Source organism: Cyprinodon variegatus, unplaced genomic scaffold (genome assembly GCF_000732505.1).
Source record: "Cyprinodon variegatus isolate N-32 unplaced genomic scaffold, C_variegatus-1.0 Scaffold1279, whole genome shotgun sequence".
NCBI lineage: Eukaryota > Metazoa > Chordata > Actinopteri > Cyprinodontiformes > Cyprinodontidae > Cyprinodon > Cyprinodon variegatus.
In genome coordinates this window covers 153622-171501 of record NW_015151732.1, presented here as the reverse complement: position 1 = coordinate 171501, position 17880 = coordinate 153622, and the positions used below count along the sequence as shown (strand labels likewise).

Below are 17880 nucleotides of genomic sequence, written 5' to 3'. Positions count from 1 at the left end.
ACTGGGATTAAAAATCTTCAGAGAGGAATGGCGGTGTCTCACCTAGTCTGATGTAGATTACATACTGCACAGCTTCCCTGGGTTGCGTGTACAGAATGCTGCCCCTCATGCTCAACCACATGATGGCACTTTCACATATGAGGCAGCTGACAAGGATGCCCAAGTACCCTCTTCCATGATCCACCAGCGTGCTGGAGCACGACAGGTCTGAGCCGTACCCGAGGCCGAAGAGAACCACGGACAGTACCACCAACCTGTGGCAGAAAGATGGGAGAGAAATAAGTCTTTCTGCATAGATTTATTGTTAAAGCCAATAATCAGACACATTATGAAGAGGCTGCTGCTGTGAAAATGGTGGGAATCCATAGAGCTGCTGAAACAGTGACTCACCAGATACAGTGCAATAAAAAAAGAAAGAGAGCAGGCAGCACTAGGTCATCACTGCCGACTGACCAGCGCCGCCGAAACATCACCATCCCAGGCATCACTGCCCTGTGAGGGGAAAAAAAAGAGTTTTAAAAATTCACAGACAAAGGATTTTCCAAAATTTTCTCTCAGCCTGAAATGTCAACCAGCATCAGGAAGTGATACAAAGCCAAAATCTGTCATAAACCTTCAGCATGTGCTGGAAGAGATGACGTTACATTCAATAGCCATATTGCAGAGGTCAAAAATATCAACAGGTTCGGTGTCCTTTTTTAAGGACACCGGAGGGTTAAAATGAAAGAAAAAAAAAACAAATGAGTTCACAAATGATACACTGCTTTGATTTAACCTCTTAAAAAATAAAAAGATTCCGGTCATTTCCTACAGGTTAAAAATTAAATTCACAGTGCAGAAAAAAAAAAAAAAAAACTACACGTATACTTGTAGTTAAATATTGCCTACCTATTTATGGTTAGCTGAGCAATTGATAACTGGTGCCAGTAATTCCTAAGCTATAACTCAAGCCTTGACCTAAAAACTAAGAAAACAATCTTTACTTCTGAAACATCCAGCTGCACATTGCAACAGCTTGAAATAGCAGAGATGCATTACTGCTTAGTAAGAATAAACTGCACAGGTATTCTGCTAAATATGAATTCAAGTATATTGCCTGGACAGATTTATTGAAATGATCTAGTATAACATCAAACTATGGTTTCAAGAAATATCCTCACACTGGTATATATATATATAAAAAAAAAGTATAAAGATAAGTGGGCTCCACTTTTAATTAATCGAATAAAAGATCTAATGCTTTACATTTTCTTTTCTTTCGGCCCTCACTCTTAATGCGCTGAATTCCATCTTCCCTCCTTCAGAAATCACCTCAACTGAAGCATCTTTTATATAAAGTAGGGAAACACCAATTTAATATTATGGGCCATTATTGATGTCCAATATCAATCCTGAGGGGCATAACTATCAGAGTTGCACACATAACAAATGGCCAACACCCTCCCCATCCAAAACACATATACAAGCTGTAACTAGACACAAGTAAAACTGGTTTTCAATATCAGCTATCGCTGGGCAATAAATCCGTATCCATATATAATATACTAGGACAGACCTGATCAGTATCATTAGAAAATACATCAAATAGAATTTTCTATAATTTCACTGATCTGATCCAGGATTGCCTGGTATTAAGCCTCTCAACCTCTCCGGGCCAAAGCTAAGCAAAGGTTAGCATTATTAGAATTAATCACAATTCAAATTCTTTCTTTTCCCTTTGTCTTTATTTTGAAAGGATAAAAACAAAACATAATAAAAAAATAATAAATTATAAATACTGACTGAAATGAAAGGCATATATCATGTTACATTTTTCAGCCATGCTGCACAGTCCAAATACGGGCCCAGTTTTATGTAAGGAGTGATTATTGATTTGTTAGATTATTACCAGCATCAGTCCATACAGATGATAATGCAGATATAAAATGCATTCCTATAAAGAAGTCATTTAAGTCAAAGCCGTAGGGATCATAAAGTTGTTTTGTTTTGTTTCTTTATTAAACAGATTAATTTCTCCATCAAATGTGTTTCTCCATCAAATGCTTTGGAAAAACTTACAGCTCAAAAGAGAAATTAATTACTTGGTTGGTTACTAAAATAAAATAATAAAAAAATAATATTAATCAGATATGGGGCTCTTTTTTATTTTTATTTAAATCAAGCAAGCATTTTAGTTTAAATAACACATTTTGGAAAACAGAGGTAGAGGCCAGGTAGGGCTGGACAACGTGAGCAAAAATTGAGTTACAGTATATTCCTTAATTTTAGTTAATATCATATAAGTGGAACATTAACATAAACAAAATAAAAGCCCCAGAAAGACTGGCAAGAATGCCCGGAACAGAATCCTGTACAAACAAATAAAATTATTTTGCAGAGTCTATAAAACTCCTCCAGTATAATATTTTAGAAACATTTATTGAAGAAAAACCAACAACATAAAACCCGACATAAAACTCAGAAAGTCAATCAATTACTAATGCTGTAACCATACATTTTAATGTATACTGAAATATTGTAAATTTATTAGAAAAGAAATTAGTGTTATCAAATACAATTATATAGTGGTATATATTAATATTGAATTGATGTGTAACACTGAGCGCAGCAGCTTACAGTGTTTCCATTCAAATGAAAGCTTTTACAGATCATCACACACCAGCAGTTTTCTCTCTAGTTCATTTTGCTCAGACATTGAGAAAAAAACAACAACATGCTCATTTATTCAACGTTTAAAAGAAAGAAAAGTGCATCTAAGTGGCTCTAATTATTATATGTTGTTATTTTAACAAAGTGCCAAAGTCATTAACAGGACTATTTTCTGAAATATGATTGATTTTTGTTTTTAATATCAGTCTATTTGAACAAAAATACTTTGTCAAAGCTATAACCCAGGTAACCATATGACCTGTTTCAAGGAAAGAGAAGAAATATTTCAAAAATGTAAAAAATTCCCTACAGCTATTTCCTGTGTTTTAACTTTATTTGTAATCTAGTCTGGTCTGATCTTCATATCAATAGAAGTACTAGAGACACACTCATTGTGAAAACTGTTGATATTTTCAACACGTTTCAACCAACTGTGATAATATCTAAAGCAGGAAATCAAAAATAGACAAAAACAAAAAGGAATTAGAAAATATCTGCTGTTATTTTGCTCATAGATATTATAACCTATAATTAACGAAATTATAAGAAACACTTGTTACCTTATCAGCTACTTTTCCCAAAACCCCTGGGCTATGATGCTTTAAATATGAACCCAACTTAACAGTCCATGCAAAAAAAAAAAAAAAAAAGAAAAGGCATGGCAACAGTTCTGTGCATTGCTCCTGTCTAACATAAAAATTTCCTCTTTTTCTTAATTTTCTCTTATTTTAATTTATAAACTCTTCCATTTGCCTTCAAGTAAATGTTTTAAGGTTTCTAAAACAAGTGGAGATCAGGCTGTAATTATTTGGGATGGGATTGACAGAAAAATTGGACTCCTGTATTTTCTACTGACGTTATAAATCCTTTTTTGATAAAACGTCTGGCCTGACAATGACCACATTCATTATGCTGCTAAAGCCTGCATTCAACGCCTTTATTTCGTTTGTAGTGTTATACAAATGATCATTCATACTATGGTGGCAGTGGCGATTATCTCATGAAACACCATACAAACCATACAATAGTGTCAACACAGGAAATTAAAAAGCAGTAGGCACGACCCATTACTTTAGTAATTAAAGTAAATACAAGAACAGTGTTTTCAATAAACTGGAGACCTTGTACACTGGTACAACAAAATATATGATTTGTAAGAAGCAAAAAAACAACAACAAAACACTTGTTTTGTTTCATTAGACAAAAAACAAAAACAAAGCATCTTAATGATTTATAAATGCAACGGGGCAAAAAGGTCTGCCACTGATTATGCAAGTTGCCCTAATTAGAAAGTCTACCCCATCAGAAAATCACACTGTAGGATTTTTAAAGAATGTATGTTTAAATTGTGGTGGAAAATAAGTATTTTATCAATAATCAAAGCTCTACTGAATTTCCTCCAAAATAACCTTTGATGGCAAGAACTCTGGTCAAGTCTTCACCAGGAGGCCGTATTTATCAAACTTCTTAGAATTAGAATTAGTCCTTAGAGTGGACTTATGAATTAAAAAAAGTTACGTTAAAAGCTGCACTTAAAACTTATTAATCAGGTGTCTCATTTACACTCTTAGCAAAGTGTGCAGCTCTCATAGTGGGTTACAACAGCACCTGGTGCAGCAAATGGAATTTTAGATTAATCAGTTGTACAACCTTATATTGCAATAACATCTGGTAGACCTATTGAAAACACCTAGATTAAAAAAAAAAAATTACATTGCTCTTATTTAAAGGTCTATTTAGACCTGTTGATGTACATAGCCAAAACTGTACTAAAAAAAATGTTTTGGGATTTACAAAGCAGGGGAACAAACACGTTTCTTTTAGGAATTAAGGCTAATTTCTGATAATTAACTTTGGAATCAAAGCAATCAGAGAAGTTTCACCAGTCACATGCAGGATTAAAAAATGAAAAAAATAAAATAAAAAATGCGGATATGCTGTAAGCTCATGCATTAGTATCTACTGGCCACAAGCTATTTATTTAGTTATTTTCCATGGATTTGTAACACACGGTCACAACTTGATCATCTCAAGTTTTATTAATGCACGGCCACAGAATAATGTTGTGGCTGTGCTTAGTTTATGCATGGGCACCAGTTATTTTTATCCTGATGTTTTCAGATGTTATTTTTTGAGAAACTAATGGAAATGCAGTTTATTTTTCATTTCCGGTTAGAGTATTGTAGTAGCTTTTAATTCCAGCATAAAGCTCTGCTGCATGTGGTTATCAGTGAGACTACAGCCCTTGTGTATGAATGATATCTGCTCTGTCCAAACAATACGTCTGATCAGCCGTGTGTTGTTAAAGCCAAAACGTCCTCCGCCCACAGAACGTCCGTGCATGTCTCTCTCACCTCAATACCATCACCTAGTGGCAACTTCTACCCACTTAAGACACCACTGGAGGCCTCTATTTAAAGTAGTTAAAGTTGATAACTGGCTTTTATTCTTAAGTTTGAGAGTAGGAGCAAAACCCTAAATTCTTAGCACTAAATAAACACTAAGCAGTGTGATAAATACAGATCCATTTTTGCAAACACCAGCTAGTTATTAGGCCCATTCCTCCATACAAATCTCCTCTAGGGGGTTTATAGTGAAAATGCCTCATCTTTTTTCAGTAGAACTTGTACTGTCAGTGGCTGTCACTACATTTGATATATTTTACTTGTTGTGTGAAGCTTTATTTTCATCTTTTGAGGAAAACATTTTATTTATTTTTTTTTCCAATTTTGACAAAAGATTTTAAAGCATTTTTTGAATGAACAAATAAACTAAATGGGACGTAATGGATTAGGTAATCTAATCCAAAAGATGAAAATTGGTTGATAAACATTACAACTGGGAGGAAATATTTCAAATATTTTTATAACTTGCTAATTATGGCTTACATCTTCAAAATGATTCAAAATGAAAATGTAAATAACCAATGTGAATTTTGTAAGTACATACAATTTATATATAATCTTGGCATCCCTGCTATAGTAGGCAGGAGGTAGCTCCTGCTAGAGATTGGAATCAACATCTTTTTAAGCATTACAGCAAAGGGATAAAGTATAACTTGCTCTTGCAGTTCCTTGTAGATAGCTGTATGAGTGCCAATGTAAGCCACTTTAATTCTCTGCCACTCTAATTTTTCTCTATACCCAGGAACATCAACTAATGATCCTATAAAGGCAAAGGATGCAACCATCCAGTTTTTCCCCATATCCAATCCAATATGTGGACTTAGCTTATCGGATGATTTCAGACACTGATCTGATTCAACTGTTGAATGGATGAACCATATGTCTTGCCATGAGAGTGAACACTTTAGCCTTGATATAAAAATTGTAAAAAAAAAAAAAAAAAAAAAAAAAAGGTAATAAATTAGCACAGATATAAATGTACTTTAAATTATGTATTAACACAAGGAGCTAAAAGAAAGAAACAACAGTTTCATGTAAATTGCATTGGGTTGGATCCCAGATGTGCGATCTTGGTCAATATCGGAACTAATATCTGATACAAGTATCGGTTTGTTTCATCTCTAGTCAAGGTTATAGTTGTCCCTGGTGCTTTTTTATTCCCACTATATTTTTCTTCATCTAATCAACTTTCATTTTATCACTTTGATTAAGCACTTCAGCCATCTTCTGTTCAGCAATTGCCTTTTGTAGCTTGCCCTTCTCTGGAGACTGTCAGTGACCGTCTAGAGGACAAATGGTCAGTTGAGCATTTTCTTAATGACTGAGTGGGCCAACATGACACTTCCCTCATAAAAATCCTTTTACTGTGCTTATCTAATATTTTAAATCTCTGATAGGGTTGGAATAAATCAAAACATTAGGCGTGTTCTTGGAATTACATCAAAGAAATGTTAAAAATAACTTTTAAAAAGTCTAATTTATATGAATCTGTATTTTTTGCTGGTCTCCAGTTTAACGTAGTCCATCTTTAAGGTCCCTCTAATAAAGCCACAGATATATCAGTGTAAAGCTGAACTAGTGTTTTATTATTTCAATAGATAACAAAGGCCTCCACAAACAAATGTGTTAAAGTTATAAACTGTACTGCCAATAGCATCAGATACTTCCACTGAAGCAGGCTGAGATAATACCCTATAAAAAAAACCAGCTAGTAAATCATAAAAGGCAGGAAGAACAAAAATAGTTTTGTATTGAAAGAGACTTACTTTTCACATTTTCTTTGAGAAAGCTTGAATTTGACAATTTTCTAACACATTAATGATATAAATCTTAGCCAGGCATGTAACTGCTCTGATTCTTGTGATGCATTAAACTGGAAATGAGGCATTTCCTAGTCCCTCATATACCCTTGATATTAATGGTCACTGAAAAAATAAATATAAGGAACTTTCTCCACAAAATAGGATATTTGACCAGGTTGTTCTTTCTTTTTGGAATACCAGCTAGGAGCAAATTTTAAAATGCACACAGACAGACATTTGCCACCTCAGCTTGGCAACAGTGTAAACAGCTTTGTCAGAATCAAGTTCTAAATGTCCCTATACCTGACCATAATGTGAGCCTTATTAGTGGTTTCACTGCATGCTGTAAATAACTGATCGCTTTAATCAGACAATTAAAAGTGTGGAATCAAAAAGGAAGCTAAAACAATCCCTACCTCCTTTCAAAATTCACTGTCTTCACACAGCAACTTTTAAAAATGAATGGGGCAAAGAAGAGAATAGAAAGAAGAAGGTCAGGAAGAAATGGAAGAAAAGGGAACAACTTAAGTTCCCCAAAATGTAATATAGGCCGCGACAATCAGGTCAATGAAACAATGAGTCCTCTTTTAAAATCAAAACCATGAGAAATCCTCAGAGACGCATCTATTGGCACTCTACTATGGGTAGATTCTGGAAACATTATCTGTACTCCCAGCAGAGAATCTAACTGAAAAAAGCAACACAATAATTCATCAGGAAAGTTTTTTGTATTGTAGGCCTTCAATCTCATAACTTTGCTCAGATAACTAACCCTACAGAAAAACTCTAAAGACTTACGCGCTATACTTAAAGGAATATAAATTGGTATTTTGAAGTGTAACTTAATGATCAGAGCAGATATACTGCAGATATAGCTGCATATGTTCAATGAAAAAAGGAAAAATTTAATGCCGGTTAAAAAAGTACAACAGTAAGTAATGCCTGTCAAATCCTCCAAATGGGAAACTTGTTTCTTTCCTTTCGTTTGACTGTCACAAATTAAAACTTGCCGAGTTTTTTTTATTTTAACCTCTTGGGTTTGGGTCTTTGCAGTTTCTTAGGGCATCGAGTGTTTTAGGATGTACCCTCCTAAAGAGAATGGAAATGCATTTCTAAATGTTGCCCAAAGTGAATGTTCTCTTACAGGAAAATGGGCGGGATGCATTTCCTCCTTGGAAAGGTGTCAACACAGACATTCAGTCCCGGACCAGCAAACTGCCCAAACTACTGTCTTTAGAGGTGGTCAAACGCGCTGCTCATTAGGTAATCAGGTACATTTAGTGTAATTAGCAATAAAGGGGGTTCTACTTTTACTATGGAATTTAGGATTTCAAGTTTGGCTTCAATTATTAAAAACAAATGTTAGGTATTTGGACTTTGTTGTGTTCCCAGGTAGTTAAAAACAAACCACTGCACTTTGTTTTCCAAGGTTGACGAAGTTTCGCTTCCCATTCATTTTCACTTCAAAATGTCTAAATTAGAGTTGAGTTCCAAGCTTTAGAGTTGCCCTATAAAGCCTTGTTTTGGCTTAGAAAACATGCTAATTGAATCTGAAGAACAGGTCCTCCCCTTAGTATCAGGGAGTCGTTGAGGTCTTTGTTAGCCTACAATACACAATACTGGTCTGTGCCTCTGAAAAGGGGGAGTCGTTAGGGAAATTGTTGGCCTGGCTGACAAGGCGAGAGTTCTTTGACCCCTGGATGGCGACGAGGATTATGATAGCAGGAAGGAATCAACTATCGCTGCATTGTAGGTTTTTGACAGCTGAAAGCTGAGTCCACCCCCTCTGTTTAAGTTTAGTTTTCCTTTCCTAACATAAATGGTTTCCTTCAAACCCTTTTCAAACCACCTTTCTTATTTGTCCAACATGTGAACAATGTGTTCCTCAAAAGTAGAGTTATTTGTTGTGTCCTTTAAACCTGAAGTTAAATTAAAGCATTTGTTTTAACCTGTTTCAGATCATATTTATTCTATCCTGATACACAAAGCAATAGAACTTAAAGAGGGTACACTTTCTTTTTCGACAAACTAGCTCCAGTTTCAACTCATACCTGCAAGATTTAATTGTCCTTCATAACTAGAGCTAAAAAAGTTGATCAACCTATTGGTAATACTGGACAATCATAGAGCCACAAAACATACAATATTATTATTTTTTGAGTTTTTATGGCACTAGTGGCTCGTTTTATGGACAGTAGGCTGACAGGAAAGGGGGTATGAGAAGGGGAGAGACATGCTGGAAAGGACCACAGGTCGGATTCAAACCTGCATCGCCCGCGTCGAGGAGTAAGGTCCACATATATGGGTTATGTGTGCTAACCACTGAGCCACCAAAGCACGCCCTATGATATTATCCGTAATTTCTGTCAGGATGAAATCCTTTTGGATTGGTTAAAAGAAGAAAGAAAAAACTGCCATGAATGGCCACGACAGATGTCTGTACAGACTTATGACAATTATTTTTGCCCATTTATTAAAATCCTCCAATATAAAAATTTAGAAATACATACTTTACAGCAGAAAACTAAAACACAACAAAAAAGTTTTCCTTTTAATGTAAAGATCAATCTATTTTTCAATATGGTGATATGTATACACTCTTTATCATACAATTTTTTCTTGTATCAGATTTAAACTTGCAACCCAATAAAGCAACAAGATGATGCTCTTATTGTCAAATCGTCATTTCTGAACAATGGGGAAAACAAAATCTAGTCAATCGATCGTGCAATCAGCTCTCAGCAATCACTAATGAGTATTGGGCTCTTTGAGTCTAATTTCACAGGAGGCGACTGATGCCTCAGTGTACCATCCTCACTAATAGCTGTTGCCTCCTCGGGGGCCTTCCCATCCATCAACCAAGAGGATGTTAGGCCATTACTGGTGCTGTTTGTCCGCTACTGTCGACAACCACTTATTGTCCTCACAAAAGTCAAGTCAAATTCTAAGACATTACAATAGATATTAAAGTGCAGAGAAGTCCATCTATCTTTGCTTACAAAACTCTGCTAAACCCATCATACAAATTTAAATTAGTTATGGATGCCCAGATATAATTTTTTTTATTTCAAATATGCTACAGATTTTGCAGCTTTGAGTATCGACCCATACCAACCAGATCCAATGTCAGCACGAACCACACATACTTTTCTTATTTTGTAGTGTGGAATGTTAGAAGCGGCTTGATCTGGTAATAATACTCAGAGAACAAAAATCAACAAAAAAATAGGTATGAGAAAAACTGATCCGTTTATTATTGATTAATAGTTTACAAAAACTTCAAACTGAGATTTGAAACTTGAAACTCTGAGATTTTGGATGCATGCAGTTATTTTTCCAATTTATCTATTCAACCTGGATGTCTGCTGTCTTGCACATTTTAGACATGTCTCTGCTTCCTGAATTGAAGGCTGGAATTATCCCCTTAGTGTCTGTCCTGAATATTTGGCCCAGGTTCAGGACATCAGACACCCAGGACCGGAAAAGAGGAACCGTGTCCAAGAATTTTTCAACATTTTTCCCACAACATCAATATTTTAATGTTAAAGAACAATAGTGATATAATGTAGAGCATAATTGTAAAGTCAAAGAAAAAAGGATAAATCATTTTCAGTATTTTTTCCAATTAAAAAGTGGGGTTAGCATTTGTATATAGCACACAAGACAAAATAATTTGTAGTACCTTTTGCTGAAAAAATGTATGAAACTCTTTTCTACCATCAAGCTTTTGCGTTTGCACATCTAAATTCAGAGACGTTATTTTATTTTCATTATCAACTCTTAGGTTTCACATAACGTGCCACAGGTTGTCGGAAAGGTCCAGGTAACATGCAGACGGCAATTATTTTAACGTACAGGATTTTTTCCACACTATAGGGTGGACTGGATTATAAGGTACACTGTCAACAAATGGTTTGTTTTTGAAAAATGTTTTATCCACTTTCGTACCACGGCGTGAAAAACTTGAGTTTTAAGTACGCGTCGTAAGCGTCTCCCTGACAGGGGCCACCTTCGGCTCCTTATACACATACGGTAATATTATGATGAAGCACAGTATGCATTATTCCACCACACTCCTGATTAATGTGGCTGTAATCCTGCAGGAGGTGTGGATTTTTACTTTCCCAAAGTCTTACAAACACATTTTTACAGAGCACTATGTACCAAAGAAATTCGCTACCAGGTCAGTAAGAACAACCAGACTTAATCTTTGTATTAGGATTACAAGGCACACTGTCATTCTATAAAGGCATAGAGGAGGATTGTCATGAATTTTTGAAAAGACCTGCCCTCTCCACTAAAAAAAAAAAAAAAAAAAAGAAAATGCACATGCTCAACCCTGTGCCTGCTCCCGTGAGGAATTGGATGTAGGGCTTTTAAGTGCGCATTTTAGTGCGAAAAATATGGTATACACTTTGACTTGAACTACATCATTTTAGCTGCGGCTTTGTGTTTAGGGTAGTTCTTCTGCTGTCAGAGCTCTCCTTTGCCAGTCTGTGTTGTTTTGAGCAATTAAATGACTTATGAAGGCTGAAGGTAGCACTGGATTTTATCATCTGGCACACAAGTAAACAGGACTGACAACCAAGGCATGCCATGCTTGTAATATTTTCATGTGTTCCAGTAAAACAATTTATGCTTCTGCTTTGACTTTAGAAATAACTGACCACTTTATGTTGGTGTATCATAAAATCCTATCAAAACATTTTAATCCTAATGAGACAAAACTTGGCAGAGTTCAAATTGTATGAATGTCTTTGCAGTGTACTGTACGGCTTTATCTTTAGACTGTGCTCTTTTGAAATGTTTCCCTCTCCAGCTATTCACATTCACTTAAACAGCACCTATTATTAAACATTTATTGCTTGTTTTATTTGCAGTCATACCCTGATCAATGTTATAGAAGTGTGGTGTTCATAGTTCACCAAATAAACTTTGACCAGTGGAATGGCTTTAGTGTCTACCAAAGACCTTATAATCTATTGGAGGTAAACCAGTAACAAACTCCTTATGCACCATACATTCTGTGGCCTCAGTACCACCAAACATTTCAGCAAAGATCTTGTATCCCTGTGCTCAAAAAGATATGCTTCACACCCTCTCTGCACACACAACTGAACATTTCCACCATGACTCTCTTTAGAGCTGTTCTGTGAAAATTAAAAACCATTTCATTATTGATGCTCTGAGAGAGAGGGGGAAGCCTCCCAGTATTAATGAGTTCAGGTTTTATTTTGTATTGAAGTCCTCCTTCTCAAGCAGTGGATAAACCCTGCTGTCATGCCTAAAACTGTAACACATCTATGTGCATAAAATCTAAATTTAAACGTTCACAATCTAAGCCTCTAAGCTGGCCATCATTAACTGGACAACTAAATGCTAAACTGCTGCTCTTGACTCTGCTATTAAATGCATTCTGTATGACACATCCAAACTAAAACCTCCATCTGCAACCATATGACGTGTGTGTGTGTTTTTTGGACAGACCGGGATATATTGCTGCATGTGAGCAATGCTGTTGGCCCCCCAGACTGTGTACTACTGTGTGCCAGGCCGATCCCCACGTGACTAGATAACAATACAGCGACAACAATGTCAGGGCTCCTGGCATTTCCTGATGGCTTTGTCTCTGATGGAGACAGCAAGGTCAAAGGTATGCTACGTTGGATCTAGAATGTTTGAAAGATAGTAACATCTAAACAGAACAAAATGACCAAACTTCTATTTAAACACGGCCTATACATCTCTAAAATCTTGCATATTAACAGCAAAATGACAGTTGGCATTTGCTGCAAGGCAAAGGTTCGGACTCTCCTGGTTTCAATGCTCAGATACCTGCACTCAACAAGGTCAATAAATCAATAAACCACAGTGTAAAGGAAGCAAACAATAGATCTGGATCTAAACCCAGTCGCATGCACTGGTTTCTATTCCCTGTTTTTCACCAAGTATGTTGATCCGGTATGACTAGCAGCTGGTGTTTTAGTATCCCACTCCTCCATTTCACTCACAGCGAGCATGCTGCAGCAACAGCAGGATGAAGAACAAGCTGTGGAGCACAGACTGCTGCTCGCAGCCTCATCACTTATACCACATTCTCTACCTGTGTTACCTGCTCATCTATCACTTCAATATGGACTATAAGTAAACACCCAAGCTGTCCATTAAATGTTTCCAAACACACAGATCTTAGAAACTGGTTTGAAAGCAAACATACAGCTGAGAAATACAAATACACTTACGGTAACCAATATGACTCTTTACCTAAAAGATGCTGAAGATCGGATAACACTTAAAACAGAGGATGTCTGTAATCCTCAAATGTCAACTCATACCTGCTGATTGAATCTGAATTATTCAGCTCTGAACTGCAATTTTCACAATAATCTATGCAACCCCTAAAAATGCTAGGGCTGCAACTAATGATTATTTTATAAAATCTTTCAATAATTTTTTCAAATAATAATCAAATAGACAAAGGTTCCTTAAAGAAGAAATGTAATCAATTGTTTTTTTTTTTTTTTTTCCATTTGAGGAGTTCTGGATAGAGCATGTTGACAGACAAAAACAGTTTTTCTTTTATCGGAAATGGAAGATTTTTATATATAATTTGTACAATCTTACTATAAGTGGGTAACTCTGTCAGCTTAAGGTATGTTTTAGAGTCTCTACACTCCAGTTAACGATTAATTGATTAGTAAATGAGTTGATGATTAGTTCAATAATACGTAATAATTAATCACGATTATTCCCAATAATTATTTCAGCCCTAAAAAATGCTGACCAAATATATCCCCTTTAATTAGATATTTAGAAAGGAACTTTATTAAAGTAAATTAGTAAATACTTCAAACAGATAAGATATTTTGACATTGCAATTGCATAAAGACAAAATAAACAAAAAACAGAGAATGGTTAAGATGAAAACTGACTATTTTTGAAGTGGCCTTCTTGGAGCCCTGAATTAAATCCTATCAAGCATCTTTGGAAAGAGCTGTAACATGCCAACTGAAAAAGCAACCTTAAAATCTGAAACAACTGGAGCAGTTTGCTGATGATGAATGGACTGGGTGCCTGCAGGCTGCATGGAAATGGTGTTAGCATGTTATGGTAATTAGTGGACACACCTTAACTGCACATGCCTCTTTGGTCACATTATATTTAGTCTACCATAATTTCTTTCCACGTCTGATTGATTGAAAAGCAACGTTACTCACTTTAATTTTTTGACATCTTATATAATTTTTCTTCATTATTACTTTTGCATGATTCAAGTTATTTTTGTGACCATGGTGGGGTTTTCTTTTACAAAACAAAGGGTGCCAACAAGTTTGTCCACGTGTGAAAATAGGCCTGTCTAGATATTCAAAGGCAAGCTTTAGATTAATTTATCATGCTATTTTTTAAGCTGTGGGGTCCCGTGTAATGAGTGTATATACTTATTTCCCTGCGGTTCAAGTATTGTAGTATTATAGTTCCAGGTTTTTCTGAGGTTATACCAGCTATTTGGTCCTGTTCATTATTTCAGACTCTTCACTTGAGTCTATGAGAACACCTGCGAGGAGCACCACATATTGGTCGGTTCACACTGAAATATTTTCTTCTTCTGTATTGTAGTCCTAAAAGGTTATGCTCGACGGAAGATGCACCACTTTACAGGTGTGTGTGAAACCAATGCCAAAGTATATTTGAGGACAAGGGGGTCTTAAGAGAACTATAAATACAATATTTTTGAGCTGTATATCATTAGTTAGAAATAGATAAGCCTAAATTAGGCAGAAATAGTTTCTGAATGCTGACAAATGTCATTCATATTTACTAAGTCCCTGGGGGCCATTAAATTTAATTGCATAATTTAGGGGCAAATTTGTTTGAATAAGTTGATTTTTGGGCTGTTTCAAATATGAATCTCATGTCAACAGGCCCAAAGGGACATTTGCCTATATTTGTCTTCTTTGCACAACACAAAAACACCTACATGTGAGACAATTGTAGACGAGAAATAATTAGTTCTTTGGAAAAACTATGAGCAGCAAGTAGCTACTTGTAGTGGCAGTCTCACTGTGCATCTGTGTCACTTCAATTCAATGCATAATTCTAGAGCAAAGAAGCAGAGGTAATGCCAACAGAGGGGAGGGTGGACACAAGGCTCGACTTAGAAAAAATGCTTCACAACAACCACAGGGAGCCAAGCATCATCGAGGAGCCGCGGCTCCTCCTGACGTCCCTTCTGCTCAGGTTGTATTGTTGTGGATACAATGTACTGATGCTATAGATATTTTTAAATTATTAAGTACACATGGAAGACAAGAAACATCTTACAATTCCTTGTTTTTGAAGTAAACAAACTTGCATTCTGAACCTGCTCATAAAAAGTTAGCTTCACTAGAGGCCTCGATTTATTGCTTTAACTTAAGGGCTGGTTATACTCACCACAGCAGTGTGTTGCAGTGAGTTTGTCACAGATATTTTTGATTTATGCTCAATATTGAAGCGTGGTCTGCGCTATGTTATTCCATGGCACAACGCAAGAGGTACAATCAGGAACTAGCTGTGGGTCTAGATACGGCCGAGGCAGTGAGGAAGTGGGGGCGAGTTTATGCAACAACGGAGGACATGAGGGCGAAAACGAGGGGGGATCCAGGTGGAAAAAGAGTCCCAGCGTTCTTGCGCACCACGCTCTTCTAGCTGGTCCATCTTCACGAGTCGTTTTCCACAATAGCAGTCATGCAAACAAAACAAGCCGGTAAGATCAGAGGCCTCCGGTCTGTTGCAAGGGCTGCGGTCACCTACAATTTTTGAGAGGTGCACCAGAGTGTCTGCAGAAAGGGTGGGGGCAAATTTGTGTTCACTGCGACACACATGCAGATGACCTGTTTTCTGAGTATAAATCAGCCTTGAATCTTTAACAGCAAGACTTGCGTTGATTCATGGGAGCTAAAATTGGATTCAAAATGAGGACACATTTATAGCTTAGTTTAAAATGTCTTTGAACAACAATTCCTTAAATAACTAAGGATTAACACTACATAGATAACATGGCTGGGATGAGCTGATCATGCATTTCCTTGCCGATACAATTTTTCAGTTTTCCCTTTAACCCTGACCTGCTGATTTCAATATTTTATATTATGCCGTAACACTCAAAGTTCAGGCAGTTCTTAATCCAACAGAAAATGACAATATTACAAGGTAATCCCCATTCATGCATCAAAGCATGTCCCGTGCATCCTCGTTGATGCGGCAAAGCAAATCCTGTCAGTTGATGAAAGAGGAAACGAAACACCAGTTTCTCAGTATTTGACCCGATGATCACCAGCCACAGAAAATAACGCAATTCTAATCTCCTGCTGATAAACATTTCCACCTCAAAATATATTCCATGAAACGAGGTTGTTACTCTGTTTTGCAACTGTTTTGTCTTATAGTAATAAAGTACTAGGCAACTCGAACATTTCCTCAAGACTGTAAAGACAGGCTGAAAATGGCCTGGCATGTTGTCGAGTGCTGGGCAGACAGGCCACTAAGACACTCTGCAGTGAAATGTTAAAGTTATGTTGGTTTGGCATGACTGTGTGAGCACAGAGCTGTCCCAAATCTCTACCTCCTCTGCTCGCTGCCATCCATCCATCTGCTCCAAGTCTGTCTGCTTTGTGCCTGGGTCAGAGTTTCCACTGCTCAGATCAAGATTCTCTCCGGCATTTGTCACAATGTTCGCTCTTCTGTTGCTGCCGTCTCTAATTATCCCATCCCTCCCCATTGTGTCACAGTACAGCAGCTTTCTGTCCATCCTAAAGAATCTCACCCTCTCCCATCTACATCTCACCCTCTTTCTTTCTTTCACATCTTCCTTCTTCCCATCCTCACGCTCGCTCCTACCCACACACTCATTCAGTATTCAATATTAGAGAGGACATTTGTGAGTATGAAAGTGAGCATGTGCATCAGCATCATTTTTGGTGCAGAGAAAACCTACACTTTCCCCCTCTAGCCTTCCCCCAACCCCCTCCTCTTCCTTATCAAGCTAATCCAGATTCGGGTTTTGGTTGCGTACTGCTCATCTTTTTTTAGATTGAAAGCCATGTGCCACTCACTCCTACTCTCCCTCTGCCTCTTTCTCCATCTTTTTCTCCCACTACCACCCACTCAATCCCTTTCACCTCTTCCCACTCCATTTTCTCTTCCTTCAGTCGATGTGATAGTATGCGCAGTGGAGATTGCATGGCATGCATGAATGTTGTGTTTGCGTGTGTCCGTGTGAGCGTCGGGATGGTAACATATGTGGTCTGCCATCCAGTCTGTGCCTCACTGCCCACAAACATGAAGGAAATTATTTGCAATTGTATAAAATACCGAGGAAAATAAATAAAAATGTAGCTTCTTTTTTCCCCCATGCAACATTTTACAGCAGGCACAGGTTTTCAGCAGTGTGCTGAATTTTTCATAGTTAAGGTATATATCTTGATGCAGATGCCCGCAGATAGCTGCAACTTATGAATTGTGATAAAAAGATATACAGCAGTTTGAGAAAAACGATGCATTGTCAAAGCATTGTAAAAACTACACAAACAATGACTAGTTTGCTTTGTGCATGGCTTGGCATTCTCTTACTATGACAACCCTGAGCAAAAACACTAAGGTTTTACAATATTTGCTCTAGTGTTGTGCGATTTTGCAAAAAAAGATAATTTTATTTAGATTAGCACTAACTAGACACACATACATGTTTGGTTCCAGGGTTTAATTGTTTACATGAACTTAAATGCTCTTGTCTAATGTCTATGATGCAACACTTTACTGTTGCATGGAAAAGTGCACACTTCTAGCTCAAATGCTTGGATCAGCTCACTAGTTGCTACTCCCTCTCTCCTAAAGAGCTGGAGTGAAAAAGTTAGCATCTTATTCTTGTAAATGCAGGATTAAAAAAACAGTTAACACTGAGGAATATTTATCTACCTCAAATGAAAAAAAACAAACAAATATTTTCATAAATGATATAAATGTTTAATTTTCTTAATACACTG

General features: G+C 36.7%; 1 protein-coding gene across 3 annotated transcripts in view; it reads right to left on the bottom strand.

The window, feature by feature from the left end:
• The window catches only part of dagla (diacylglycerol lipase, alpha), a 42240-nt gene that overhangs the window by 17919 nt on the left and 6441 nt on the right, over window positions 1-17880 (bottom strand). For all 3 annotated transcript variants that reach the window (XM_015401969.1, XM_015401971.1, XM_015401970.1), the window contains exons 2-3: window positions 391-492; window positions 43-254 (exon numbers count right to left, since the gene is read on the bottom strand). In XM_015401969.1, the coding sequence (XP_015257455.1) occupies window positions 43-254; window positions 391-485 (307 nt within the window). In that variant the 5' untranslated portion in view covers window positions 486-492. The remainder of the gene's footprint in view (window positions 1-42; window positions 255-390; window positions 493-17880) is intronic.